Raw genomic sequence first — 27,501 nt, forward strand, 5'->3', positions numbered from 1 at the left:
AAGACAGGAACTGAGGGGGACCCCGGAGGTCCTCTGCAGCCATGGGCAGCCCCAGACAAGGCAAGGGGCTGAACCTGGCCCAAGGCTGCACCAGGAGCAGAGCTCAGGCAAGGACTAGAGGCCCAGGCTGGAGCTTAAATGGAGCCCCTGGCCCACAGGTGATGGGGGGTCCCAGGTGAGGCTGGTCAGAGCCATTAAGGCCAATTAGCGCAGCCAGATCCCTGAGCATGGAAAATGCAGTAGGAGGGAGATGCTGGGAGTCTGGAAGCTGGGATTGAGGTGTGCAGGCAAGAGGAGATACAAACAGGCCCTGGGGAGACTTGGGGGGCTGCTCAGCCCCCCAAGGGTGAATTGTAGATGCCTCCTTGGTGACCCATTTCAGGTCCCCACAGGGGATGGACCCCCCTTCCCTTGTCTGCAGGATGCTCCTCAGAGTGGCTTCAGACCCCTCCAGCTCCTGGGGAAATGCCAAGCCATGGGGCAAGTAGCCTCCTGGGATGCCCCCCTCCACATGGGAGCCTGTGCACCCACACAGGCACTCACACCCACGCCGCAGCCCCACAAGTACATGCACACGCTCACTCATATGCACACAGACCCGTGTACCTGTGTGTGCACACACATGCACAGACCCACACACGTGTGCACGGACACACACATGGGAGGCCGAGGAGGCTGGTGGGGAGCACAGGGCTGGGGCAGGACCCCTGGGACCCCCAACACTGGGGGCTCAGGGCTACAGCAGGGGGTGCACAGATGGGTGCCAGGGCAAGAGGCGCTGATGGGGGACTGGAGCTGGCTGGGGGGACTGGTCCCGGGAGCAGGGCAGGATTGGGGGGCACAGAGACCTGGGGCAGGGGGCTGGGGCAGCCTGGCTGGGGGACATGGGCTGGGACTGGCCTGGGGGTGTTTGGGTTGCGATAGGGGAACAGAGCAGGCTGTTGTGGGGCACTACTCGGCTTCGCCTTGGGGTGCTGGGGGAGGGAGCAGGCTGCGTTTGGAGGTACATGGCTGTGCTACGGGTAGGGGTACACAACCAGGCTGTGTTGGGGGGTAGCAGCTGTGCTGGGGGTACCAGGCTGTGTTAGGGGATGCTGTACCAGTCCCGGCTGTGTTAGGGACAGGGTACCAGCGGCACTGAGGACTTGCCCAGCTGTGTTAGGGATGGGATACCGGGATACTGGGATACCAGCTGGGCCAGGGAGCTGCCCCAGCTGCCTTAGGGACAGGGCTCCGGGCGGGGGCACCTGTCCGGTAGCTCAGGGACGGGACACCGGGCAGGGTACCCGTCCCGGTTGCGTAAGGGATGGGGCACCAGCCACGCGGGGCTCCCCGTCCCGGCAGCGCTGGGATCGGGATGTGGGGCAGAGGGACCCGTGGCGGCTGTGCGGGGCCGCGGCAGCGGGCGGGGGGACCCGTCCCGTCCCGTCCCGTCCCGTGGCGTCGCGTCCGGGCAGCGGCGGGCGCGGGCGGCGCAGCGACCCCCCCGCGCCGAGCCGCGCCGAGCCGCGCCGAGCCGCGCCGAGCCGGGGGGGTCCCCGCTCCCCCCGGATGCATGACTTCATCCTTCCGCCCGGGTTTCCTCCCCGCCGCCGCCGCCGCCGCCGCAGACTGGCTCCCGGCTCGGCGCGGCGCGGCTCGGCCCGCTCGGCCCCGCCATGTCGCAGGTGCTGCCCTACGGCGAGGACAAGGTGGGCCGCTACGGCGCCGAGCCCGAGGCGGGGGAGCTGCCCTTCAGCTGCCGCCTGCAGGACACCAACGCCTTCTTCGGGGGCAACCAGGGCAAGCGGCCCCCCAAGCTGGGCCAGATCGGCCGGGCCAAGAGAGGTACCCGCCCCGTCCGCGCCCGACCCCCCGCGACCCCCGGCAGCCCCCCGGCAGCCCCGGCGCTGCCCCCCCGGGGACCCCCGTCGGCCCCCGGCTGCCCCCCGCCCGCGGGGCTGCGCCCGGAGCACGGCGCTGCCCGCAGCCTGGGGCTGCCCCCGCGTCGCCCCCGCATCGCGGGGGCTGCCCCCCAACACCGCCCCCGGCACCAGCTCCGCGGCCCCCCCGGGATTGCCCCACATCCCCCCCAGACGTCCCCCCCTCTCCGTCCCCCGGCACCCCCGAGACTGCCGCGCAGCACCCCGGTGCCCATCGACAGCCCCCGCTGCCCCCCGGCACCCCCGGCAGCCCCCCAGAGCCCCTGGCACTGCCCCGCACCCCCATAGGCAGCCCCCTGGCCCCATAAACCTCTCCCCCTCCACTTCTCTGCCTGCCGCAGAGCCCCATCAGCACCCCCAGGGATGCTGATTAACCCCCCCTTCCCCCCCCGCTCCACTGCCTGCCGCAGCGACCCCCGCCAGCAGCTCCCCCGCTTCACTCGGCACCCAAATAAATACCCCCCCACCTGCACCCCGATCGCTCGCTGTCAATCCTCTCTGATGCCTGGGCCCCCCAAGAACGGTCCAGCTCCCACCCCACAACAACCCCCCCCCACCGAGCCCCCTTGCTTGAGCTGCAGTGGGAAAGGAGTAGGGGAGACGGAGACCCCCCCAGCACAAATGCACCCCAGCCCCCAGGGATGACTGGCTACTGCCTGCTCCAGCTGCCCCCCTTTGCGGTGGCAATGGGTCCAGCAGACCCCCCCCTCCAGCAGGGATGGGGGTCTGGCTGCTCCCCCCAGTGATGCTGGGGGTCTGGCTGATCTGCCCCCAGCGTGATGATGATGGGGGGGTCTTGCTGACCCTACTGTTCACCCCAGGAGTGATGCTGATGGGGGGTCTGTCCAGCTGGTGATGCTGGTGGGGGGGTTTCTAGCCCCCCCAGTGGCAACGCTGGTGGGGGTCTGTCCAGCCCCCTATGGAGAAGATAGTGAGGGTCTGTCCAGCCCCCCATGGCGATGCTGGTGGGGGTCTGTCCAGCTCCCCATGGCGATGCCAACAGGGGTGCCCAGCCACCGAGGCCGATGGGGGTCTGACTGCCACCCCCGCGGTGGCGGCGGGGCCCCCCCTGCCTGGCTGGGTCATTACCCATTCCAGTCCTGTTGCTCTCATCAGCTCCTGCCGCAGAGAGGAGGGGGGGGGTCCTTCCCGGTCTTTCCTGCCCCCTGTTTTCCCAAATCATCCCAGTCTGGGGGTGGCTGGCTTGCTGTATCACAGATGCTGCCCCTACCCAAGCTGGGGATGGGGGGCAACCCCCCTCCTGTCCCCAATCGCCCCTTGAACCCCCTTTGCCCTGCTCCCCTTGTTCCCACAAAACCCTTCCTCCGGCGCGGGGGGCACATCCATCCCCGGGGCGATCAGTGGGGCAGAGACGGGGGGTGGCCGGGGCGGTGGGGAGAACGAGGCAGGCCCCCAGCAGGACGCCGCGGTCCAGCCAAGGCCGGGGGTGGTGGGCACGGGGGAGGCAGCCTGGGCTCCGACCGCCTCCGTGCGCGTCGCTTGTGCGCGTGTCCCCGCGGACGGGTGCCTCTGTCACTGCATGTTTGCCCATGTCCCTCGCTCGCACGCGTGTGCGCCCATGCATGCGTGCCCATGTCCATCCGTCCGTCCGTGCCCGCGTCCCCACGTCCCTCCGCCCACACCCGTCCCCGCGTGCCTGTCCCCGCAGTGGTGATCGAAGATGACCGGATAGACGAGGTGCTCAAGGGCATGACGGAGAAGTCGCCGTCGGGGGTATAAGCCGGGACCCGCCGCCAGGACCCGCGGGCCGTGCCCCTGCTGGCAGCCCTCTCGGCCGTGCATGTTGGCTGGACTGAGGACGAGGAGGGGGAGGCCATGCCCACGGCCCCCCCGGCCCGGGGGGCCGCCCGGGGGCTCTGCCCACCACCCCGGCCAGCCGGCCCCGCCGGGGCCACCGCGCGCCCCGCGCCGGGCCACCCCCCCGAGCCATGCACTTTACCCCTCCACCTGCCCCGGGGGCCGGCTCGCCCCCCACCCTGGGCAGACACCCCCCTGGGGGGCTCCCCCCCCCTCCATGCGCACCCCCCCCATCCTCCTCGCCAAGTACCAGCAGGCGGGGGGCACCCCCGGAGCCGGCAGCGCTGAGCGGGGCCGGAGCGGAGCCCGGGCGGGCGGACTCGAACCCCACCGACGGTGAGTGCTGCTGTCCAGAGACATTTTTTGCTCCATCGTTTTTGCATGAGCTTGGTGGCCCGGGCGCCCTGTCCTGGTGCCGAGGGTCATCCCCACTCCGGCACGCTTCTTTTTAAACAGAAAACTCCTCATATTTGTATTTTTATATCCGAATCTTTGTTAAAAACGATCTGCTGACGTTGAAATGTTGAAATACTGCATCGGGGAAACAAAAAAATGGTTCATATTTTTTTCCATAAGAAAAAAAAAAGAAAAAAAGAGAAAAAAGCGAGCAAGAGAGAGAGATAGAGGGAGTGCGAGAAAAATATAAACCGTGGGAAGAAAACCACGGAGGCCCCGAGCCCGGATTTCCCCCAGCGAGGCCAGGCGACCTGCGAAATCCACGGCGGGGCCTCTCCACCCAGCAGCAGTATCGGACAGGACTTCTCGAATGTCTTTAGGGTTTTGCACACATCATCCGTACGAACCAAGCAACCGTCTTTGCAAGTCCTCTCCCGCGAGCGAAGGCAGCGCCGGGGCTGGCAGAGCGGCGGGGGGACGGGCGCAGACCCCATTGCACTGTTTGCGAATGTGGCCAGATAATGCCCGCATCAGTCGCTGCCTCTTTCTCGAGGGTTTTGGGGCCGGGGGGGGGGGGGGGACTGGGGAGGGAAGGGGGGGGTGGGGAGGGAAAGGGCCGTTCTGAGTTGTTGTTTTTAATTTTGTACTTTAATTTAATTTTATTTTTTAAGAAGCTTCTCGGGGGGGTCTGATGTGCATGAGAAACTCGTCATCTTTTTCAATAACCTACAAGTGGCATTTATGGAGACAACGCAAAAAAAAGAAAAAAAACAAAAACGACAAAAAAAAGAAAAAAAAAAGATACTTGTGTCATGATGTTCTACGAATGATCCATTGTAAATTTAAATGCCATTTTTCACTGTACTGGTGAACAAAACGCGATGAATAAAATACATTCATGTACCAACTCGAGCCCAGCAGCCGCCTGGTCCTTTCTTTCCCAGTCCCCTTCCGGAGCGGAGCAGGGCCGCAGAGCTGCAGTGGGGATCGTCCCCAGGGCTTTGGGCATGCTGTTTTTCGGGAACGGCAGCGCCGGCCGGGCTCTCGGCACCGCGACCCCCGAGTCCTTCGCCGGTTCCCGCCGGGGGGGGGGGGGGCAGCTCCCGGCTGACCCACTTTCGCCTTTCGCCAGAAATAGCAGCCGGGCGGCTCGCGCCTGTTAAATATTTTACTGCCGTCCCTCCGCGGAGGTGTCCCTTCCCCCTGCTCCCCCCCAGCACCGCTGCCCCCCCCGGGCCGAGCCGCAGGAGCGACCCCGCAAGGGGCATCCGGGGGCGTTCCGGCCCCTGCGGGGCTGTTTGCAAGGCGGGAGCGCCGGGAGGGAGGACCGGGAGGTGGGAGCAGCGTGCCAAAGGGTCCGGGCGCCCGGGCGCCCACCCCACCGGCGAAGCCCCGCCACCCACCCGCCGCGCGCCCAGACAGCCGGCGAGACGCCCGCGGCCCCGCCGCGCAGGTGCGCGCCCGCTCCAGACGCCACGGATGCCCCCGCGCCGCCGAACCCGGCGCCACGTGCCCGCCGAGGCCGCCCCCGCGCCGCGCGGCGCCCGCCAGCGCCCGTGCCACCCTGCTGCGGATCCCGCGCCGGGGTGACGCCTGGTCGCCACCGCGGACCGGGAGGGGACGAGGGGCGACGCGCACGTGCGGGAACCTGCATGCACACGCGCCCTGCCGTGTCCCCCAGCGCCACGCCGGCCACGTCCCAGTCCGGACCAGCAGCCCACTGGCCACGGGGCGAGCTGGAGCGAGGGACTCCCTGCAAACGGCAGCACGGGCAGGGGCCTGCCGTGCCACCCGGCCAGCACATCCCGGGGCCAGGAGCCGCCGAGGGGGCCGACGGATGCTATCAACCCGGTGCGTTGCCGTGGCGCTGCCGGGTTTCCCGTGGGGCCGGGGGCTCCCTGCTGCTGGATGGCACAGGAGGGGCTGCGGGACACCCCCGAGCCACCCCGGGACAGCCTGGCAGCGTGGCTTCCCCCGGTTTTACGCGGAGCTGGCTACCCGGCCACATGGCGGGGGGATAGGAAAAGCCGTGGGGATGCACCAGGAAGACCCGAGGGGCGCCGGCAGCCTGCCGGAGATGAGGGGGCAGCCTGGAGGCGTGGGGCATCCTGCTCCCGTCCCCAGGGAGCCCAAACCACCCCCCCCAGCCAGCTCCCTCCGGCTCCAGTGCCGCCGCTCCCAGCCCCACGCGCACCGGCGGCCCCGAGGGTGCCAGCAGCAACAGGGTCCCACCAAACCCAGCCCCACGGGGGTCGCAGCAGAGCTCGGGAGAGCCGAGCAGGGAAGGGGGGTGGCGCGGCTCAAATGCCATCGGCCACGGAGAGAAAAGGGCTTCTGCGGAGCCCGGCACCCCCTTTCCCCCGGGCGGCTCCTACCCCGGGTCCTCAGGTGGGCACAAAAGCCCCAGACTGCAGTGCCGGGGGGGTGGGAATCCTGGCCCCCTTCCTCGCCAGCACCGTGCTCGCTAATCATGCGGGACTGGAGCGGGATCGGAGATTTGCTTGCAGCTGGGGAAGGAGGGGGAGAGGAATGAAAAGCCCCAGCCCAGCCTCCCTGCTCGCTCCTCTGCACTGCCGCGGAGCCTCCGCCGGAGCCGGCACGGGCGGGCGGGAGGGAGGAAGGGAGGGAGCAGGTCCCCCGCAAGATGGATGGATGGAATTAAACCTGATTCGGTTTCATTACCAGCCACAAAGCCCAGAGCCCTGGCTGCTTTCCAGAGGAGCAGAGCAGAGGAGTGGGGGGAGAAGGGAAGAAAAACACGTAACCGAGGCCCCGAGACGGGAGCCCAGGTGGCATTTCCCGCTCTCCCCCCCGCATCCGCCTGCCGGGGCCCCGGCTCGCTCCCAGGGCATCCGCAGCATCCCCCAGGGCCGGGCTATGCCCAAAATGCTCCCCCAGGACGAGGCCGGGACCCACCCCCAGTTGCTCCCTTTTCCTCCCATTGCTCACATTGCTGGGTAACTGGGCAAGGGGGAGGGGAACTGGTCTCCAGGTCCCTCGCCCCCTCCCAGGCCCCCCAGGAGGGCCGACGTGCGGGGCAGGTCCTTAAGGCTCTATGGGGTGCTGGGCCCCCAGGCAAGGCACGAAGGCGGGCGAAGCCCCGCTCGCTCACAGCTCGATGGCACGGAGGTAGTCCTCGTCGGCGGGGGCCGGCGGCGGCGGCAGCGCGGGGGCCGCGGGCGCCGGGGGCTGGCGCAGCTTGCGCCCCAGGGCCACGTCGGGCGACGCCAAGCGCTGGCCCTTGCACATGACGTAGAGGAAGTAGTGGAAGGCGTCCCCGTAGGCGGCGTGGCGCAGCGACCAGCCGAAGGCCTCCTGCGCGTAGTGGGGCTTCCGGAAATGGGGCTGGGCGAAGGTGATGGAGACGAAGCGGCCCCCCGGGCGCAGGACGCGGCTCACCTGCGACGGGAGAAGCCCCCCCCGGATGGTGGGGGGACGCACAGTGAGGTCTGTCCTGTCTGGCAGGGATGGCCCCATCCCCACGGGCTGCCTGTCTCCATAGACCGAAGATCCCCCCGGCACCCTGAATCCCCCGCAGCCTCCTCTGTGGCCCCCAAATCTCCTGCCCCCGCCTCTGCTCCCCCCAAACCCCCCAATCCTGCCCGGCACATCCCCAAGCAGGGGCCAAGCACCTGGCATCCCCGTCGCAATGAGAAGCCAAGGTCCCTGCGCCCCTCAACGCTTCTCCCAAATGCTTTGCACCCATCTGCAGCAAACAGCTGGGAGAGCACATCCACAGCCTGATCCGCAACCCCAGCATGGAAAAAAAGCCCTCAGCCTTCATCCTCCTGGGCACAGAGCCCCCGAAAGCAGCGTGGGACCCCCCCTCCTCTCCCAATTCCCACGCGCCCCTCTCCGGCGCGGCGCCCCCGGAGGGAGCGGGCATCTGTGCCACGCTAAAGCCCTGCATCCGAGGAACGGGCTGCTTGAATTGGAAAAGACTCGACCCTTTTAATCACCATTTTCTCCTCGCTGGAACTAAGCCCCCGCTAATAGGATGGAAAAGAACATCAATTTTCTTGCTTGGCTTTATCCAATGTCAAAAGGCTTTTACGGCCAGCGCTCGCGTGCTCGGCATGCAAAGGCAGCGCCCAGGGCGAGCAGCCAGCCCCCGGCGCCTCCCTCCCCTCGCCGCGCCGCCGGCCCCGAGACGGGGACTCCCCCGCAGCCAGGTGCCGGGGCCGGACGCCCTTCCCAGCCGGCAGCGCTGCAGAGCGGGCGGCCGGGACAGAGCCGCTGCCGCAGGGGGGTGCCGAAGGGGGACGGCGGCCCGAGGGGTTTCCCCAGCTCTGGGTTAATCCTCCCGGGAAGCACCAGGGCTCGGAGCAGCAGGGGCTGAAGCTCAGGGCAAAAAAAACCATTTGGGCAAGACCAGAGCAGCCGGAGCAGAGCCAACCGCGCGGCCATGGGGCTGTGCACCGGCACCGGGGGGGTCTGCATACAAGACACCTCAGCACTTCTCCCCAAAAAAGGGGAGGGCAGGCAGGACCCAGTGCCCTCCCCTTGGGCACCCAGCACAGCACCCATCCGGCAAAGTGCTGGGCAGCGGCAGCCCCAGCCCCCGGCCTGGTGCTCTCGGACCAAGGGACCAGGACGCTGCCGTGCCCGCGACAAGGGATGCCGCCACGGCAGGGACCCTGTGGCACCGGGTGACACCCAGCGCAGGGACAGGCGCCCTGGGCAAGAGGGTGGCCCCGGGGGGATGCCGCAGCAAGGGCCACCAGCACCAGGGAGGCAGAGGCCAGGTGGGTGCCGTGGGCTCGGAGTCGCAGCCGCGCTCCCACCACCCACCCGGGAGCAGGGAGCCCGGGAACGGGGAGGGAGGCAAGGGGTTGCGGCCGAGCGGAGCGGGAGGCATCCCACGCCCCCGCCACCCCGCATCCCGGCGCTGCATCCCGTTGCTCATTAATAGAGCAGTAACGGCCGTTGCTAAGAGACGGGAGCAGGAAAACCTTCCCAGCTCCGGGAGCCGGCATGGGGGGCAGGGAGGGAGAGGAAGGGCCGCAAGGAAGCAGCCGGCTCCGGGACAGACCCGCCACCCCGGGACTGCCTGGGGTCAGCGCGCGCGGCACCGGGGCATCCCCGCGGGCAGGGCGGGCGGATGTGCCGGTCCTCACGTCCCCCCCGGCGCCGGGGCGGTGGGAGCAGGCCTAATCCCATTAAAGCGAGAGCCCCGCGCGCGGCGCCCTAAGAGGATTGCGGGCAGCAGCTGGCGGGTCACAGCGGAGCGGCTCCGCGCCCGCGAAACGGAGGTTTCCAGGTCACAGCAGGAGCCAGGCAACGAGAGGGGCAGCGGGGACCCGCCGTGAACCCCCTCCCGCCGGGCACGGAAACACCAGTCCCCCTCGTCGGGGATCCCGCAAAGCCAGGCTGACACCTCCTCCCCTCAAGCGGGGAAAGCGGACGGGCCGAAGGCCGAGCGGACGTGGCATCCCCACGGAGAGCGGCGGCAGGCCGGCCCTGCCGAAAGGGGCTGCGGACGGCCCGGCCCCCCCACGAGGAGGGGGCAGAGGGGCAAGAAGCTCCAGCACGGAGAGGGGGACAGCGCTGCGCCCAGCAAGGCGCAGGGAGGGCAGGGATCGAGCAGAGGATTAAAGGGGGGGGGCTAAATCCTCCCCGTTCCCAAACGGCAAGGACAGGCAGCATCTCTGGCAGTAGCAGGGCACGGCCCGGATACCGGGGTCAGCCCCGGCCCCCCCGCCGCTGTCAGCGTGGGATCCCGCTCCCCTGGGCCTCCGGAGTCGGCCGGGAGAAAGCCTAAACCCTGGGGGCACGAGCTGGTCGAGGGAGGGCTGGGGGGCAGCCCCAGGGCAGCACCCTCCCGGCCCCCATCCCGCACCCGCAGGGGGGGCGCAGGCACCACGGATTATTATGCCAGTTATTCGCCTGCGGCGCGGAGGGAGGGAGGGAGGGATGGCTGGGGGGGGGGTGAGGGGGGACGGACACGCCGCTCCCGCCCCGGGGAGAGCTCAATCCAGTTCCTGCCACCGCCGCCAATTAACAGGGGCCGCAGGCATCGCCCGTCCCCGTGGCAACGCCGCGCTGGTCGATAGGGATGAGGGTTTCCATGGCAACCCCGAGCCGGAGCCGGACAATGCCGGGTCCCCGGCTAACGAGATCGAAGCCGCGGCGGGGACAACGATGACTAACCCGTCACTGCCCCACGGCCGTCACCTTGCCCCAAGCCGGCAGGGTCCGGGGCCACCACCGCCCCCCACCCCACGCCCCCGGGGGGACCCTTGGGCGTCTCAACAGCCCAACCTCCCCCAGGCGCACCTACGCCCAAGCCGCGGCACGACCCTGCCGGATGGGGCCCGTTCTTGCTAACATCCCTTAATATTTAGGCTGCAAACAGGGGAGTCACCCAGCCCCCCCCGGCCACCCAGCAGGACCAGGCATCTGGGGGCCTGGATCCCTTTGCATCCCCGAGGGGGACAACCCGCTCCCCCAGGGGTGGTAGCAGACCCCCTTGCAGGGTGGTGGAGGGCACCGCTCCCCCCCCACCTGGTGGGCAGAGGCACCGACCCTGGCACTGTGGGGAAATTTGGGTGCCAAGCCTCTGCCTGCACCCCGACAGCCCCGGCTCCCACCCCGACTGGATTCAGGGACCGGCTGCGCCCCTCCAACAGGGCATCGGCTCGGAGGCGACACCACCACGGCCACGGCGCGCGCGGGGCAGCGTCGCCCAGCCCCTACCTCCGCCAGCACCTGGTGCAGCGCCGCAGCGGCCGGGGGCGACACGTGCCAGGGGTCCCGCTCCTCCACCGTGAGCACGTCCAGGGTGCCCTTCTCCAGCACCACGTCGAAGGAGGCGTCGGGGAAGCGCAGGGCGCGGATGTCCATCACGGCCCAGCGCAGGCCGGGGCAGTGGGCGTAGCGGGCTCTCATGGCCTCAATGCACACGGGCGAGAAGTCGATGCTGGTGATGTCCGTGTAGCCCAGCTCGTAGAGGTCGTGGCTCAGGGCGCTGTTCCCGCAGCCTGCGAGAGGGGCACAGCGGGGCTCAGACGGGGGGGGCCGGAGAGCTGCCCCCCATCTGGCCACACGGCTCAGCGGAGCCCCACGTGGGTCTAACGGGGGGAGCTACGTGGACACCGGGGTCCCCGCCACCCCTAGGCTGGCTGCCAGCACCCTGACCCCATTTGTGTCACCCTCGGAGCCCCAGGGCAGGGGGGAGATGGGCCGAGGAGCCAGAGACAGAGCAGGTCACCACATTGCTGGAAGTGCCACCTTGCTGCTAATTAACGAGCATTTCTCGAGTTCTTAATTACCCCTTTAATGCCAAGCGGGCGACTGCAAACCAGCCCCACGCAACCCAAGGGGCTGAGAGCAGCCCCTGCCCCCAAGCCCCCCACGGCACGGCTGCCCGCGCTTCACGGGAAACCCAGGGCGCTCCCGTGGGCGCCGAGCGCTGCTGCCTACCCCAAACCCCACCGCGGCCGGATCCTCCCCGCTACGGGGCAGGACACGTGAGCAAACTGCAGAGATGCTCAAGGCATGGAAGTTGTGGAGGGGCAGGAGGGGGAGCCCAATGCCCCCTCTGCGCAGCATACAGCGCCAGGGAGGCCCCCCCGGTCCTCCCCCTGCCAGCCCCTCGTGCCAGGAGCCGGCCGTGCCCTCCCCGCCCCGGGAGTCCCGTGGGGCGCGGGGCCCACGGAGGGCTGCGGCACAGAAGCAGAGGCCACTGGCAAATGAGCAGATTACCGCAGCACGGCACCATCTGGCAGGACTTAACCGGGAGGCAGCCGGCAGGGGAGGATGGATGGATGGATGGAGGGATGGATGGAGGAGGGGAGGGAGGGAGGAGTGTCTGTCTTCCCAGCGCGCGGAGGCAGCCCTCAGCCAGCAGCCGCTGCCCCAGGAAGGCAGCACCTTGCCTGGGAAGACACCAGGCACCAGCTGCACCCAGACACGAACATCCCACAGCAACAGGCGCAGGGAAAGGACTCCTCTCGTCCCAGGGAGTGAGGAGGCCCTTCTCCACCAGCGAGCAAGGAGAGAGGGGTGAGAGAGGGGCCCAAGAGTGCTCCCTGGTCCCAGGAAAGCAGGAAAAGGGGGATTTGGATGCTGTTAATCACAGGTCACATAGATTGATCCTCTAACAGGATCAGGCGATTAAACCCAGTTAATCCGAACCTGCTCCGAGACTCCAGCCCCAGAGAGAACTCGGATTAAAAAACTGCCAGGTTAAACCTGTGGCAGCAGCCAGATCAGAAACAGATAAAGCACCAGGTAGGATTAAAATGAGCTTATACTCCCCTCTCCCCTGCTAAAATCCTGCACAGACAGAACTTCCCCACTCACCGGCCAGGGGAAATCACTGCAGAGCACTCGGGGGGGCAGGGGGGGAGGTCCACACCAGTCCCCCCAAGCAGCGAGACCCCCCTGCCTGCAGCCATTCTGGGGAGCACAGACCCACTTGCAGCCCTGCTCGCTCCCCCCACAGCCCTCCGCGACACAGCAGGCGGCTGCGGCCCCCGGCCTCCCGCCCTCGCCTTCCAGCCCTGCGTGGCTCGCCCGGTTGGGCCGGGCCATCCCAGGCCAACAACCAGATTTTGGCAGCGCAGGGTTTCTCCCTTGGTCCCTGGCACCCCCGGATCACAAACCGGCCAACGCTGCAGCTCTTCCCCGCCACACTCCTCCCTGCCAGCTGGGAGAGCATCCTCAGCACCTCGCTCTCTGCCAGGCTGGGGAGACGCCCGCACGGACACCCGCTCCCCCTGCCCACCATCCCGCACCACCCCTGGGTCTCCCAGCCCCAGCCACAAGCGGTGCTGCGAGCTGAGGGCGAGGGACCTTGCCTGACGCACCTCTGCTCTGCCACAGGCCTCCTGCACGGCCCCGGTCGCGTCCCTTCACCTGCCCGTGGCTCTGTCCCAGCAGCACCCCAGCTCCAGGGTGAATCACAGCACCACGGGGCTGAGCCCCGCAAGCCCCGGAGGAGGGAGCCGCGCAGCTCGGACACTGGCACCCAGACGCAGCCCGGCTCCCCGCGGCACGTCACCTGCCCTTACACCCCGAAACGCGGCTGCCACGGGGGGCCGAGAGCTCCCTCACCCCTGCCCCACGGGCCGGGCCAGCCCAGCGCCGGCAGAGCCGCAGGGACCCCCCGGGGGCCTGCGGCGGGAGAGCCCTGCCAGGGGCCCCCAGCCCCGCGGGGCCGCAGCGGGGGTGCGGCACAGGGCAGGGGGCTCCCAGCGCCGCTGCCCCCCTTCAGGGCGGCTCCGTGCTGCCCCCGGGCGCTGACGCCTCCGCCGGGCCCGGGGGTCGGTCCCCTCCGGGCAGCCCCGCTGCGGGACAGCCCGCAGGCGAGCGGGGCGCCGGCTCCTGCCTCCCCGGAGGGCCCCGGCAGCCCGGGTTACGGGGCAGAGCCGGGACAGCGGGGCCCCCGCCCGCCCGCCCGCCCTCCCGGGGGAGCGGCGCGGCAGCCCCCGAGGGCCGCCCCGGCGGGACCGCGCCGCCCTCTCGCGCAGAGCGGCCCCGGGGCGGCGGGAGCCCCGGCCGGGCTCGGGGCACCCCCGGCGCGGGCGGCAGCGGCCCCGGCCCGGCCCGGCGCCTCCCTCCCGTAGGGCCTCCGGCAGCCCCCGCGGGAGGCAGGCAGGCCCGCCCCGGCGCCGGGGCACAGCCGGGACGCGGTGGCCCGGGCCAGGCGGGCACGTACCGAGCACGAGGATCCGGTCGCCGGGGCGCAGCTCCGCCTCCAGCTGCCGGCGGAAGCGGGACAGGCCCCCGAGCCACTCCTGGGGCTCGGCGCCCGCCTCGCGGTACCGCGCGTCCCAGAAGCCGCGCTCCCGGTAGCGGCCGTTGGCGTCCGGCAGCCGCCGCCGGTCCATGCCGGGGCCGCCACGTGCCGCCCGCGCCGCCCACGTGCAGCTTCCGGCCGCCGCTTCCGGCGGGGAGCGGTGCGCGGGCAAAGCAGCCCGGCCGGGAACGGCGGCGGCGGAACGGCGGAACGGCGGCGCGGGGGCGCGTTGCGCGCCGGGCGGCGGCGGCGGCGGCGGCGGCGGCGGCGGCGGCGGCGGCGGGGCGATGGCGGCGGGGCGGGGGGCGGCGGCGCTGCGGCGGGCCTGGCGGGAGCGGCGTGCGGCGCTGCTGGAGCCCAGCTACACGCCGCTGGTGGCCGCCTGCCTCTGCCTGGCCGAGGGCGGCGTCAACCTCTGGGTCATCCGCAGGGTGCCCTGTGAGTGCCGCGGCGGGAGGCCCGGCGGCGGCGGGGCCCGGCCTGGGAGCGGCGGGGCGCGGAGAGAGCGGCGGGGCAGGGAGGGGGGGTCCCGGGGCACGGAGGGGGGATCGGGGGCCGGAGCGGCGGGGCAGGGAGGGGGGGTCCCGGGGCACGGAGGGGGGATCGGGGGGCCGGAGCGGCGGGGCAGGGAGGGGGGGTCCCGGGGCACGGAGGGGGGATCGGGGGGCCGGAGCGGCGGGGCAGGGAGGGGGGGTCCCGGGGCACGGAGGGGGGATCGGGGGGCCGAGCGGCGGGGCAGGGAGGGGGGGGTCCCGGGGCACGGAGGGGGGATCGGGGGACAGAGCGGCGGGGCAGGGAGGGGGGGTCCCGGGGCACGGAGGGGGGATCGGGGGCCAGAGCGGCGGGGCAGGGAGAGGGGATCGGGGAGCCAAGTGGCGGGACAGGGAGGGGGGATCGCAGGCCCAAGGCGCGGGGTCTCAAGACTGGGCGGCCCGGGCACCAAACTGCCCTCGCTGGAGCGCCCGTCTCCTCCGCCCCCCGCCGTGCTCGCCCCGAGCGCTGGGCAGCGCCTGACCCCCCGTCTTCCACGCAGACACCGAGATCGACTGGAAGGCCTACATGGACGAGGTGGAGGGTTTTGCGAACGGGACCCTCGACTACACCCAGCTGAAGGGTGACACAGGGCCACTGGTGTGAGTAACCGGGACGGGTGAGCTCGCTGGCGCCGGGGGCTCCCCGGGGGACGCCCAGAAGGGGCAGCGGGCCCTGCCTCTCACTCCCGCCTCTCCGCAGCTACCCCGCCGGCTTTGTGTACATCTTCCTGGGCCTGTACTATGCCACGGGTCGTGGCACTGACATCCGCCTGGCGCAGTACCTCTTTGCTGGTCTCTACCTCCTCAACCTCCTCCTTGTCTTCCGCATCTACTGCCGAACCAACAAGGTAGTGTGGAGCTATCCAGAGGGGCCTCGCTGGTGGCCTCAGGCCTCTCCTGTTCTGCTGAGACCTGGCCAGGCCCTGGGGAGGCCGGCTGGGCAGAAGATCAGCTTTGGGGGTCTGAGCTGGAGGTTCAGAGGGGCCTGGGCAGCAGTGGTGGCTCCAGGACAGGCTGCTGATTGCCCACGTGTCTCTCTGTCCCCTGCAAGGTCCCGCCGTATGTTTTCTTCTTCATGTGCTGCGCCTCCTACCGCATCCACTCCATCTTTGTCCTGCGGCTCTTTAACGACACCGTCGCCATGGCCATCCTCTTCCTCGCTGTCAACCTCTTCCTGGAGGAGCACTGGTCCTGGGGCTGCCTCATCTTCAGGTGAGGATCTGCCTGGGCTGGGGCTTCGCGAAGGCAGCGTCGTTGCTCGCCCAGCCCGCAACGTTCTCACTGCAGCCAGGAGGGTTTGTTCCTCAGTTTGGCCAGCTGCGAGGTCGGTGCAGTCAGGCAGCATGTGCCCTGCCAGGGGCAGGATGGGGGCCGCTCTCTGCGGAGGGGTGCGTGCAGGGGCTCAGGCTCACAGAGGAGGCTGTGCTCAGACCTGGGGGTGTCTGGGCACCCCTGTGCGAGGCCACTGCTGTAACTTTCCTTCCCGCTCAGCTTGGCCGTGTCAGTGAAGATGAACGTCCTGCTCTTCGCGCCCGGACTTCTCTTCCTCCTCCTCAAACGTTTCGGTCTCCTGGGCTGCATCCCCAAGCTCTGCATCTGTGCCCTGCTCCAGGTGGGTCCCTGCCCAGTCCCAGCTCACGTCAGCTCCAGGGCTGGGCTGGCACCCCAGTGACGGGGCTACCTGGCGGCACGTGGCCTGGGGGAACCTCACTCCCCACCCTGGCAGCATTGGAGGTTGTTGCCCAGCTCTCCTGGAGCCTAGAAATCCCTGTGTGGCACCAGCATCTGAACTGGCCCAGTACGGCAAGCTGGGCATTGCTAAACACGCTAATCCCCAAAGCTGCCATCTTTGTCTGCCTGTCCCGGTCCCTCCACGCAGTGCCGAGGATCTCAGGGGGTGATGGAGCCTGGCCTACAGCTGCTGTGAGGGTGCAACTGTGTATCTGGCAGGTACTTCTGGGGCTGCCCTTCCTGCTGGTGAACCCTGTGGGGTACCTCACCCGCTCCTTCGACCTGGGCCGCCAGTTCCAGTTCAAATGGACAGTGAACTGGCGCTTCCTCCCAGAAGAGGTTTTCCAGCATCGTGCTTTCCACACCACCCTGCTCCTGGCTCACCTGGCTGGCCTGGGGCTCTTTGCCCTGCATCGGTGGCACAGGTGAGACCCAGGATTCCCTGCTGGTGCTGCTCCCCATCAGCTGGTCCCCCCATCAGCCCCTGTGACATGGGATATGGGCCAGTGGCCCTCCTGCCCCCAAGATGCTGCAGCTTTGGGTTTGCAGGCAAGAGTTGGGGAACGTTACCATCCATTTTGGGGTGGTCATGTCTGATGGGAAAGTTGGGGTGGGAAAGACTGTCGGCACCTGAGATCAACATTTGTGCTTCCCCATCAGGTCCAGAGAGAGCATCCTGGCTCTGCTAAAGGATCCTGCCGAAAGAAAACACCCGTCCCCTCCCTTGTCCGTCAACAATATCCTTTGACAGGGTGCGGAGAAAGCAGGGCAGGGCAGGGCAGACCTTGGGCTCGGCATCCTTGGGCTCCCAGCCCTGCCACACTGTTGGAGACCTGGCCTGATCCAGGGCTCAGCAGCACCCGAGTGGACAGAGTTGCCCAAACAATCTGACCTGGAGGGAAGGAGCTGTTCTGCAGGGCGGGGGGGTCGTCGCAGGATTCGCACCTCCAGCCTCGGGGGTTTGTCACCTTAATGCCTGCGCACAGATTATCTTCGTCCTCTTCTCCTCCAACTTCCTGGGTGTCTGCTGCAGCCGCTCTCTGCACTACCAGTTTTACGTGTGGTACTTCCACACGCTGCCCTACCTGCTCTGGTGCACCCCTACCTCCAAGCTCGCCCACATGCCCAAGTACGTGCTGGCAGGGGTCGGGGCCACCCGTCCGCCACGGGGTCTGGGAACGAGAGGGTCAGCAGGCTGCGGCTCTCTGCTCGGGGGACTGCTATGTCTCCCCCAGGCTGACCCCCAGCTTTTCCCGCTGCAGGGTGCTGCTGCTGGGCGTGATCGAGCTCTGCTGGAACACCTACCCCTCCACGGTCTGCAGCTCCCTCTCTCTGCACATCTGCCATGGCCTCGTCCTGCTCCAGCTCTGGTACGGCACAGCCCCCCTGCCGGCCCCGCACAACCCCCAGCCTGGCAGGAGGCCCGCGCCGCTCTCCAAGAAGGTGCAGTGAAAGCCCAACGGGCTGGACGATGGGAACTGGGCTCTCGGACTGCCCCTTCTGCCTCATCTTTCTCCACCCAGCTCCCAGGCTGCCCTCAGCCTTCTCGGAAGAGCCACGAGCCCCAGAACTGCTCGAAGGGGGCAGTTTGGGGACTCCCCAGTAATGCCCCGATGGGCAGGACTTCTCCAATAAAGGGGGCTGCATGTGCCCTTCCCTGGCCACAGTGTCCTCGTGCTGTGGCTGTGCCAGGATAGTTGTTCCTTCAGGCCTGCCCCATCCCTGGGGAGGCAGAGCAGCCGCCGGGGCCCCGGGAGCTGCCTTCTCAGCCTTTGGAGAGCCCTGCCTGGAGCAGGGGAGCAGCCTCTGGACTGAAGTTAGGACAGAGGGTCTGCAAAACCACTTGCCTTAAGGTTTGAACCACCTTGATGCAACCCAGGGATCCTCCCTGCAGCCTGGTCCCTCCAGCAGGGCTTTTCCTGGTCCCTTTTCTGTTCCCACTCAGGAGAGGTGGGTGGGAAGGGGGTGACCCTCTCCAGGGCTCTGGTGAGCCCCAACATGGTCAGAACAGGGCAGATGGCTCCCTGCCCGCAACAGAGAGACAAGCGCAGGCAGCATGGAGCCAGACGTCTTTATTGGCCCCATCCTCCAGCCATCACATGTTGTTGGGGTTGTAGCACAGCATGGTCAGCTTGATGTTCTCGTCCCAGTGACGCAGCAGCAGGAACAAGTGCCTGGCTGCCCCTTTGAGGCAGCCCACGTCCACCCCCTCGGGCAGCCGCTGGGCCTGCAGCCACGCGTCTGCCTTTGCTGCCACCAGTTCCCACTCCTCGAAGAAGCCGGCGCAGCGGTGCTCCAGCCATGCCAAGGCCACTGCCGTGGCCCAGCTGGCACTTTCCAGGTCCTCCGGCCCTGCGTCCTGCCAGTTCACGCTGGCCTCCGAGGGGGCGGCCGAGTGGGGGCCGGTGTCGGACTCGGAGCCATGCCCGCTGTCCGCCTGCGCCCACGCGGCCATGCTGGGCACCTCGGAGCAGGTGCTGTGGGACTGGGGCGAGCTGGGCTCCGGGGCGCCAGCCGGCTCCTCACCTCCCGTGGAGGGCCCTGCCTCGGGGCTGCTCTTGGCCCCTGGGGATACAGGGCTGAGGCTGGCTCTGTGGGAGGCATATGGGGAGGCCCGGCGCAGGCGGTCCAAGGGGATCTGCACCACTTCGGAGAAGCTCTCGGTGAGCTGGAAGGGCCCCCGGGCTTGCTGCAGCTGCACCTGCAATGGTGGGGTGTGGGTGGCCCCAGGGGCCAGGCAGGGTTGGGGACCCTAGTACTCAGTGTTGGGGCTGCAGGAGTATCTCTGGGGCACAGAGATCATTCAGCTGCCCCCCCATCCCCCAAAAGAGCCAGCAAGGGCCTGTGTTCTTGCTCAGAGCTCTGCTGGGATGCAGCAGGGCTCATCTGAGCAGACACCCGCTGGCTTTGCAGCCTCAGCTATAGCAGTGCCCGGGTGCTGCTCCATCCCGGCCAGCAGCACCCACAGCCCCAGCGTGGGCTGCCGGGCTGCGGTTTGGCTGTGATGCAGGGAAGCGGGGAAGGTACCTGCTTTGTGTCGCCCCACCACCCAAGGGGGGGCAAGGAAAGGGTCCTTACCAGCGGGAGGTAGTCGTGGCTGGCGTTGGTGCTGGTGCACTCGCTTTCCGGGCTGAGGCAGTGCGGGCGCAGCGCCAGGCTGGGCCCCCTGCGTCTGCTCAGGCTGAACCTGCCCAGGCAAACAGGCTCATTATGGAGGCAGGAGGGAAGCGGCCCTGCTCAGCTCAGACCTGCTGGCTCTGTGACCCAGCGATTCCTCTCCTGGCTTTTCCAGAGAGGCAGCTGGACCCTGGCCAGGCTGGGCTACAGCAAGGAAGGGGCTGGAGCACGTGCCCAGAAAGTGGCATTGCCCCCCAGTCTGCTCTGTTTGGCCTCTTGCCGCTTCGGCCCTGAACCCCGAAGCAGGGCAGCCTCACCTGGAGCCAGCAACGCTCTCCGTGGATTTCTGGGAGCCCGTGGAGGCGGTGGAGGGGCTGGTTGGAAGCCCTGCAAGGGGGAAAGAGGTGAGCGCTGGTGGGCTGTGCTGCACCTGAAGGCACATGTCCCGTCCCGTCCCCCCCCCCCCCCCGGTGCTTGCAAGGGTGGGCGAGTGCCCACCCCATGCCCTGACCAGACGGGTGGCCATGGGCATGGAGGATGCTCCATCTCTTGGCTGCCGGGCACCCACCAGCAACAGGGGACACCACCGATGCTGAGGGCACGTACCCCATCTCCCCCAGCACCCAGCCCTTGGCCCCCCCCCCCCAATCCTGGACATACCATTAGGGCTGTTCTGCTTTTCCCAGCCGGAGGTCACAGAGGATATGCTGGCCGGAGATGCGGGGATCTCGTCTCGCTCTGCAACAGAATAAAGCACTGAGGGCACCGGGGCTCCTGGGACCCGCATGGCCCGGTCTGCATGGCACAGAGCTGCTGCCACCAGCCTCAGCATGGGGCAAAGTTTGGTGCTTCTTCCCAGGGCCCAGTGCCGTGACCGCAGGCTTGGGGTGAGACAGCCACAGCTTGACGCTCCCCGAGCCGGGGACCGAACCCTGCAAAGCCGCGAGCTGATGGCTCCGCAGTGCCCAGGGTCCTCAAGGGCCCCGTTTGCTCAGGCGGGTCCCCAGGGAGGCCGAGCGGGAGCGTAAGCCCCCGTACGGGGCCCGACTGGTACCTGCGGCGACGGACGCCTCGTCCTGCTCCTCCGCATCCTGCTGCCGGCCCAAACCCACCGAGTGACTCCAGCTCCCCGCCGGGGCCGCTCGCTGGTGGCTGGCGGGGGCGGCTGCAAGGAACCGTGCTCCGTCTCAGCCCTGGGCCGCGCTCGGGCCCCTCAACGCCTCCCCCCTCTCCGGCACGCTGCCTCCCAGGCTGCCGGGGAGAGGGGCCCCGAGTCGCGCGGGCAGGCGGCCTCGCACCCGGCAAAGCGCCGTGGCTGCGCACACCCACCTCCGCGCCGCGGGCCGTACCTGCGCCCCACACCTCCAGGGCGGCGGGCAGGGCTGCCTGCGTGGCGCCATCCACGGGCACCACGCAGGTGTAGAGGGAAGGCACGTTGCAGGCTTTGCTGGTTTGCATGGCCTTGAGGCGAAACCGGCGGGCGAAACCTGCCCGGAAGAAGGGCGTCAGAGGCAGGGGAGCCGGGGGGGCCGGGGCCGCGCAGCCGGCACCGGCACCGACACCAGCACCCACCCTGCTCCAGCTCGGCTTCCCGCTGCGCCGCGTTCTCGTGGTCCCGGACGACAGAGCGGGCCGCCAAGCGGTGCAGCGGTTTGTCCCAGGCCTTGCCCGCCCGCGGCGGGGGCTCCTCTTTGCCCGTCCCATCCCGGGGCCGGAGCAGCGCTTCCAGCGAGGCCGTGACTTCCCAGGACACGGGCGTCCCCGCTCGCAGCGCGTGGATGACCACTTGGCAGCGCAGGGGCAGGCTGCCGTCGCCCTGGCTGGGCTCCCTCGCCTCGGACGCCGGGGACGCGTCGAAGAGGTAGGAAGGCTCCACCAGCATGTCCCAGTCCAGGTGGGTTGGCGAGAGGAGGTTGTCTGAGCAATGGCAAGATGCAGCGTCAGCGAGACGGTCCCGGCTGGAGGCAGCGGCACCGAGCCCGGCTCCGTTCCCCACCTCCCGCAGGGATGTGCCCACTTGCCCCAAACCCCCCGCGAGGAGCCAGTGCTCACTTGAATCCGCCATGCTCCTCTGCAGCCGCTGCATCTTGGGGTCCAGCTCATCCAGCTTCCCCTCCAGCGACTGGTTCCTCTTCTGCGACACCTTCTCCAGGGCCCGGCAGAGCCGGTGCGCGTCCAGCTCTCCGTGCGGCGAGGAGAAGCTGCGGCCGGCCAGGGCAGCTCGCGCCAGCGCCTTCTTCCGCCTCGCCAGCTCCTCGGCGCTCAGGGCCGCCGGCACCTGCGGTGGGGAGGGCGCTGCAGCTCCGGGCGTCCCCAGCCCGCCGGGCTCCTGCTGCCCTCCCGGGGCACGACCCAGGGCCCGGAGCCCAGGCGGGGCCCAGATCGTGCCAAAACGCAGCGTCCAGCCTCGGCCGGGTCCAGCCGCCCCTTTGGCAGGAGCCGTTGGCTCGTGCCCAGCCCAGCTCTGCCCCACAGGCAGGGCCCCAAAGCCGCCAGCCTCCCCGACGCAGGCGACGCTCGTGAGGCCCTCGAATACACGTGGGAAGGGCTCCCTGCACACGGTGATGAGCTTGCAAACGTCCCTGGGGTTTGAGCCAGTCTGACGTCAAGACGGGATCGTTTTCGGTGATTTTTGTGCGTGCAGGGGGCTCCCAGCCGGGTCGCGTGGGGAAAGCACTAGCGCCGCTGAGCGACGGCTCAGCTAAAAGCTCGGGGGCTGTAATAACATCTCCAAGCAAAGGAGCACAGACGAGACAGCAGGGAACCGCTGCGAGCGTGCCAGAAGGTCAGCACCTGCATGTAAACGCCCCCAGTTCGGGACGGGCTGGAGCCGGGAGGAGCCGCTGCTTTTTCACTCTGCTGCCGAGCGACCTGGAGCAGAGATGGCCCCGGGCAGCCGGGGAGCTGCTGTTGGGATGCCTTGGGCATCCTCGATCCGGTGGGTGGGCCGCGGCACGGGAGCGCGGTGGGATCGGCAGACAGCCGGGCAGCGGCGCCCGCTCCCCCAACACCACTCGCCCCAGCCGAGGGGAAGCTCGGTGCGGGGATCGTTCACCCAGCGGGAACATCTCCTGCGCTTGACACTCGGGTTGCAAAGGCTGCCAGCCGTGCTGCCACGCACAGGCGGCGGGTTGCACAACCGCAACCACGGCGGGAGGGAGCAGCAGGCTGCCCGAAAGCCCGGGGACAGCCGGCCTTACCTGGCATGGGAGTCGAAACACTTCCTGGGGGCAGTGCAGCGATCGGACTGGGATTTAAACCCTGGCAGCTAGCAGGGAAGGCAGCCCGGGGCTAAACGGAGCGTGGGGAGGCTTTGGCGAAGGGCTGGAAGAAGCTGGGCAGGAACTCAGCCAGACCGACCCCTCTCTGGCTGGGCAGGCCGATTACCTGCCCTCGGCCCAGCTGTTTTCATTCGGTTTCTGCAGTGCAGGGTGAGGAGTCAACAAGGATCGGTGCTGATTAAGGGTTTTCGCAGCCTCCCAGCTGCCTCTTGGCCCGAGGAGCTGGGGGACCGGCTCTTTGGTCCCCAGCTGCCCAGTTCCCGCAGGACAAAACTGCCTGAGAACCTTAAAATCCGGACTACGGCACTCTGGCTTCCAGCCAGGGCACGATGGGGCAGCAAGACCCCAGCTAAACCGGGAGCGACCCCGGCACCCACGAGCCGGGGGGTGACCCGTCGGTGCAGGCAGCCCTGGCGGTGCACTGGCCTCACCTTGCTGCCGCCCGGCGCCTGGGGCAGCGGGGCCGACTTGGCGGAGGACTCGCAGAGGGACACGCTCTTCTGGCCCTGCTGGGAGGTGCCGCTGGAGGCGGGGGCCGGGGAGGCGCCGTCGGGGGCCACGTCGCGGGAGCCCGTGGACTCGCTGCTGGTGGAGCTGCGGGAGAGCAGCCCCTGGCTGCGGTCGGTGCTGACCGAGCAGTGCGTCAGCACGTACTGCTCCTGGATGTACGACGCCTGGTAGATCCGCTTCCAGATGTCTCCCCCCGAAACGGGCTCCGCACCTGCCCGGCGAGCGCATGAACCCATCACCCCGGGCCGGCGGGGAGGGGGATCCCATCCTGCCGCCCCAGCACCCCCTGCCCCACTCACTCCGCTCCGACTCCTCCGTGCCGCCGGCGGAGAGCTCCAGGGAGACCTCACGGGACTCAGCGGTGGCTCGGGACGGCTCACGGCTCCCGCCGGCCGCCGGTGGCTGGGACCCCTCTGGGCTCAACGCCTCCTCCTGGGAGGGGAACGCGGAGCCCGCGGAGCCCCGGGAGCCCCGGCGAGCCCGGCCCCGGCCCTGGCGGAGAGCGGGCACGCCGTCAGCACCGGTGCAGGGCACGCGGCATTGCCCCGGAGGAGGAGCGCTCCTCGCCGCGGCACGGGGCAGCGGGGCTCACCGGCGGGCGCCGGCCGCGGAAGCGGGCCACGTTGTAGAGGGTGCAGTAGCTGACGAGCCGGTCACCAGGGTAGAGGGCCGCGATCTCGGTGGGCGAGAGCAGAGCCTCCAGGCTGTCGGGGACGTACCAGTCGATGGTGATGTCGCTCACAGCCGGCTCCATCGCCTTCTTCAGGGACTTGATGAGCTGGCGCAGGGACGGGAGCCGGTGTGGGGCACGGCGGCACCCGGCCCCGCGTCCCCGGCGCCCCGCGGCCGTGCCGGGCGTTACCTTGGGCTGCAGCCTCTCCGCCGGGCCGAGGAACTCGGCGCGGCCCCGGCTCGCCTCGGCCATGCCCGCCAGCAGCCGCCGGCAGGCCCGCGGGCCCAGGCCGAAGCTGAAGCACCTGCAGGAGAGCGCGACGCGCTGCAAAGCCGCCGCCGGCTCCGGGGCCGCCCAGCCCGGCGGCAGCACCTGCCCGCAGGGAGGGAGCGGGGCCGTTCGGCAGTTAGCGATGACGCCCTTGCAAAACGGGTAGCACAGTTATGGGGGGGCTGCTTATGGGGCTGGCGGAGGTGACCCTTGGGGATGCGGGAGGAGCAACCGGTGGGAACGGCCCCGGGAGCGTCCCGCCACCCCGCAGCCCTCGCGCCGCGCGGCGCCCTGCCCTACCGGAGCGTGCTGGCCTGCCAGCGCACCAGCTGCAGGACGCGGCCCGCGTCGCCCGCGGCGGCGGCGCTGAGCAGGAAGAGCTGCCGGGGGTAGCCGCGGTGCAGGGGCTGCGCCAGCGCCCAGCTCACGGCCGCCAGGAGGTCGCTGCCGCCCGGGTCGGCCCGCAGCCCGCCGAGGTGCTCGCAGGCTCGCCGCAGGGTGTCCTGCCCGCGCGGAGAGGAGACCTCGCAGCCGTCCCCGGGCACCGCCGGGACCCGGCGCCGCCGCGGCTTGCAAGGAGACGGCCGGGGGGGGGGGGGGGGGGACACCCCGGTCCGGGCGATGCACTCACGTTGCCGCAGAGCCGGCTGGCCGGGAAGAGCGGCTTGACATCGGAGCCGAAGCCGGCGATGTTGAGCAGTGTCCCCGCCGGGAGGCTCTTCACGGCCACCAGCAAGGCCTCCTGCGGGGCCGGGAGCGCAGCGGCGTTGGGCTGCGGGGGCGCCGGCGGTTTGGGGAGCCTCCCCGGCGCCCTGCAGCCCTGCCTCACCTTGAGCCTGTCGAGGTCGGGGCCGCTCGTGCCGCCGGCGCGGTCGACGAGGAAGAGGACCTCGCGGGTGACGCTCTGCAGGCCGCCCGGCACGGCCTCGGCGGCGGGGCAGAAGTTCAGCATCAGCACGGGGTTGGGGAAGATGTCCTTGTGGAAGCGCTTCTGCACGAACGCCGCCTGCGAGCGGGGCGGCCGGGGCGTTCCTGGCACCCTGCCGCCGGCCCCCGCGCCCGGCCCGCCGCCCCCCCCGGCCCCAGCCCCAGCCCGGGCCCCATCACCTGTCTCTCGCCGCTGCTGTCCTTGCTGGCTATCCGGGCGTAATCCCGGCGGCTCCGGATGTGGGCCTCGTACTCCTGGTACGTCATGGTGCCCTCCTCCATCACGAGGTGGGGGCGGTGGGGCTCTGGGGGGTGGAGGGGGCGGCCACATGGCAGGCGAACACGGTGCACGTGGGACAAAGACCCCCGGATGCTTTTTGGGTCATTCCCGCACTCCCCGAAACGTGCCGCTTTGCCCCGGTGCACTTTTGCCCCCGGTGCACTTTTGCCGCCGTCGTGCCCTTACCGCACGGGTAGAGGATGATCTCCACGTCCCTGTCGTAGCGGTGCTGCTCTGCCAGGGTGACGCGGACGGTGGCGGCAGAGCTGGCCCAGGGGTCGGCATCGGCGCGCAGCGCGTGGGACGGGCTCTCCAGGCCTGCCGGCACAGCGGCGGCAGCTCCCTCGCACCCGCCGGAGCCCCCGAGCGCTCGGAGGCACCCGCCCGCCCGCCTGCCTGCCGGCTCCGATGGGATTAATTGTGGCCGCACACCAGCCTCCCCCTCTCCTCTCCTCTCCTCTCTGCAGCCACCCATCCATCGCTCCTCCGAGCGAAGGAGACGGGCTGCTGGCTCGCAGGTCAGTGCCTGCTGCTTCGCCACATGTGAAGTGAGTTTGAGGGGGGTCTCAGCCCACCAGCCCCTTCGCTGGGGAAGGAGAGCGTGTTTCCGCCAGAAACCAAACCGAGCCCCCGCAGCCCCCCTGCTCATCACCCCCACTTCAGATTAAAAATTAATTTATAAAAATCTCATTGCAGGCAGATTGGGCCAAACACACCCACCCCCCCACCCCCGTCCCCATCCCCGTCCTACCCGCCAGCAAGCAGGGGCCCTTCACCAGCAGCTCGAAGGCAAACTCGTAGGGAAAGGGGTTGCAGGGCTGGTCCCGGAGGACGTCGGCGCCCTGGGTCAGCGCGCCGGCCGCCGGCTCGCTCCGCGCGCTGGGGCCCCCGAAGCAGCTGGTGGGGCTGCGGGGAGAGCCGGGGTGAGGCAGCGCCGGGGCCGCCTCCGTGCCCCCCGCCCGGCAGAGACTCAGGAAGCCGTGAAAATCACCATAGGGCCAACCTGTCGTCGCACAGGCCCACCGGCCCGCGCCCGGCGGCGGCGGTGGCAGCGGCGGCGGGGACGCGGGGCGTCAGCACGGCGGGGAAGACGAGGCGCAGCGCCCCGCCGGGCAGCGTGGCCAGCTCCCGCGCGGTGCTGACGGTGACGGCCAGGCTCTCCGCGGGGCCCAGGGTGCCCGTGCCGATGGCGAAGGTGCGGCGCTCCGCGGCCTCGTCCAGCACGAGGTGGCCTGCGAGGGAGGCAGCGCGGCGGCTCAGCGGGCTCCGGCGCCGCGACCCGCTGGGCATGGCGAGGACGGCGCCAGCCGCGTCATGCTTACCGCCGGCGCAGCACCGGGGCCGCCCGGGGCTGGGGCCGCGCTGCAGGCAGCACGCCTGCGCCCGCCGCCGGCTCTGCATCCGGAACGTCACCCGCCTGCCGCCCGCCGCCGCCTCGAAGGCCGCCACCACCTCCGACTCCTCCAGCGGGTAGATGAAGACGCCTGCAAGGCGGGAGAGAGCCCCAGGCAGACTCCGCCGCGGGATGCGCCTGCGCGCTCCAGGCTCCTCCGCCTCTCCCCAGCGTTTGCAGCGCTGGTCTCCAGCGCCAGGGCGTTTCGGGAAGCCCCCGGCCCCGTCGGCCCCCCTTACCTTCGACGGGCTCATCGTGGGGGTTGATGTAGACGAGCCGGGCGGTGATGCCCAGCGAGTAGCCGTTGGCACAAGCCTTCACGCTGGAGCTCTTCAGTGGCAGAGCCGCCCAGGTGGCCAGTGCATACAGGCCCGGCATGGTTGCGGAGCAGCTGTGGGCAGAGCAGGAGCGGGTGCTGGGTCCTGGCACGGGGATGGGCCGTTTGCACGAGCGAGACGCTCTTCTCGGCCGCCCCGGCCACAGAGGAGTGACAGGAGGTCCCCGGCCTGGGGACGTGCCCCAGACACACCGTGGGGAGGGCTGGGGACACTGCTCTGGCCCTGGAGCATCCGCAGAATACATTGACCTAAATCCTGGCCCCCCTGGAAACCCGGTCTGGGGATGATGTGGACATGGCCCAGAACAGGCGGCCTCATCTCAGCCACCCTGGAGCACTCGGCGGCTCCATGGCCTCGGTCTCCCCAGACCGTTTCCCAGCCCGGTTTCCAGAGGAGCATCTGCTGCTCCATCCCCATCCACCCACAGAGGTTACCAGGGCAATGTGCTACAAAAAAAAAAAAAAAAAAAAAAAGTGGCAGGGGAAAAAAGGTGTAGCTAGGACAACACAGAGCACGGTGTTTGCTGGGGGCTTAATAATTAACAGCAAGGTCAACGCAAAACGGAGGAGC

At 69.4% G+C, this 27,501-nt stretch overlaps 4 protein-coding genes across 6 annotated transcripts; 2 read left to right on the plus strand and 2 right to left on the minus strand.

The window, feature by feature from the left end:
* Nucleotides 1-1,578: 1,578 nt before the first annotated feature.
* On the plus strand, nt 1,579-4,699 carry CAMK2N2 (calcium/calmodulin dependent protein kinase II inhibitor 2). The gene is made up of 2 exons (XM_067301705.1): nt 1,579-1,827; nt 3,592-4,699. Exons 1-2 carry the CDS (start codon nt 1,659-1,661, stop codon nt 3,660-3,662), a joined length of 240 nt encoding a protein of 79 aa, XP_067157806.1. The 5' UTR covers nt 1,579-1,658; the 3' UTR covers nt 3,663-4,699.
* Nucleotides 4,700-6,375: 1,676 nt separating this feature from the next.
* On the minus strand, nt 6,376-14,000 carry EEF1AKMT4 (EEF1A lysine methyltransferase 4). Of its 2 annotated transcripts, none has more exons than XM_067301703.1 (3): nt 13,798-14,000; nt 10,845-11,116; nt 6,376-7,535 (listed from the first exon to the last, which is right to left on the minus strand). In XM_067301703.1, exons 1-3 carry the CDS (start codon nt 13,967-13,969, stop codon nt 7,245-7,247), a joined length of 735 nt encoding a protein of 244 aa, XP_067157804.1. In that variant the 5' UTR covers nt 13,970-14,000; the 3' UTR covers nt 6,376-7,244. The 2 variants fall into 2 exon arrangements, with proteins under 2 accessions (XP_067157804.1, XP_067157803.1); XM_067301702.1 differs by having other exon boundaries at nt 10,833-11,116.
* Nucleotides 14,001-14,165: 165 nt separating this feature from the next.
* Nucleotides 14,166-17,803, plus strand: ALG3 (ALG3 alpha-1,3- mannosyltransferase). The gene is made up of 9 exons (XM_067301698.1): nt 14,166-14,316; nt 14,912-15,011; nt 15,112-15,259; nt 15,463-15,623; nt 15,903-16,023; nt 16,362-16,567; nt 16,803-16,879; nt 17,127-17,271; nt 17,405-17,803. The coding sequence occupies exons 1-9, from the start codon at nt 14,166-14,168 to the stop codon at nt 17,592-17,594; spliced, it is 1,299 nt and encodes a 432-aa protein (XP_067157799.1). The 3' UTR covers nt 17,595-17,803.
* Nucleotides 17,804-18,214: 411 nt separating this feature from the next.
* VWA5B2 (von Willebrand factor A domain containing 5B2) lies at nt 18,215-26,981 on the minus strand. Of its 2 annotated transcripts, none has more exons than XM_067301693.1 (21): nt 26,833-26,981; nt 26,523-26,684; nt 26,192-26,432; nt 25,952-26,106; nt 25,387-25,518; nt 25,101-25,225; nt 24,823-24,999; nt 24,625-24,735; nt 24,294-24,496; nt 23,913-24,027; nt 23,643-23,828; nt 23,350-23,542; nt 22,972-23,261; nt 21,312-21,537; nt 20,832-21,176; nt 20,609-20,746; nt 20,314-20,424; nt 19,920-19,997; nt 19,577-19,646; nt 19,221-19,323; nt 18,215-18,843 (listed from the first exon to the last, which is right to left on the minus strand). In XM_067301693.1, exons 1-21 carry the CDS (start codon nt 26,969-26,971, stop codon nt 18,238-18,240), a joined length of 3,906 nt encoding a protein of 1,301 aa, XP_067157794.1. In that variant the 5' UTR covers nt 26,972-26,981; the 3' UTR covers nt 18,215-18,237. The 2 variants fall into 2 exon arrangements, with proteins under 2 accessions (XP_067157794.1, XP_067157793.1); XM_067301692.1 differs by having other exon boundaries at nt 19,221-19,329.
* Between the last annotated feature and the right edge of the window lie 520 nt (nt 26,982-27,501).

The sequence above is a fragment of the Apteryx mantelli genome, chromosome 9 (genome assembly GCF_036417845.1).
Source record: "Apteryx mantelli isolate bAptMan1 chromosome 9, bAptMan1.hap1, whole genome shotgun sequence".
Taxonomy (NCBI): domain Eukaryota; kingdom Metazoa; phylum Chordata; class Aves; order Apterygiformes; family Apterygidae; genus Apteryx; species Apteryx mantelli.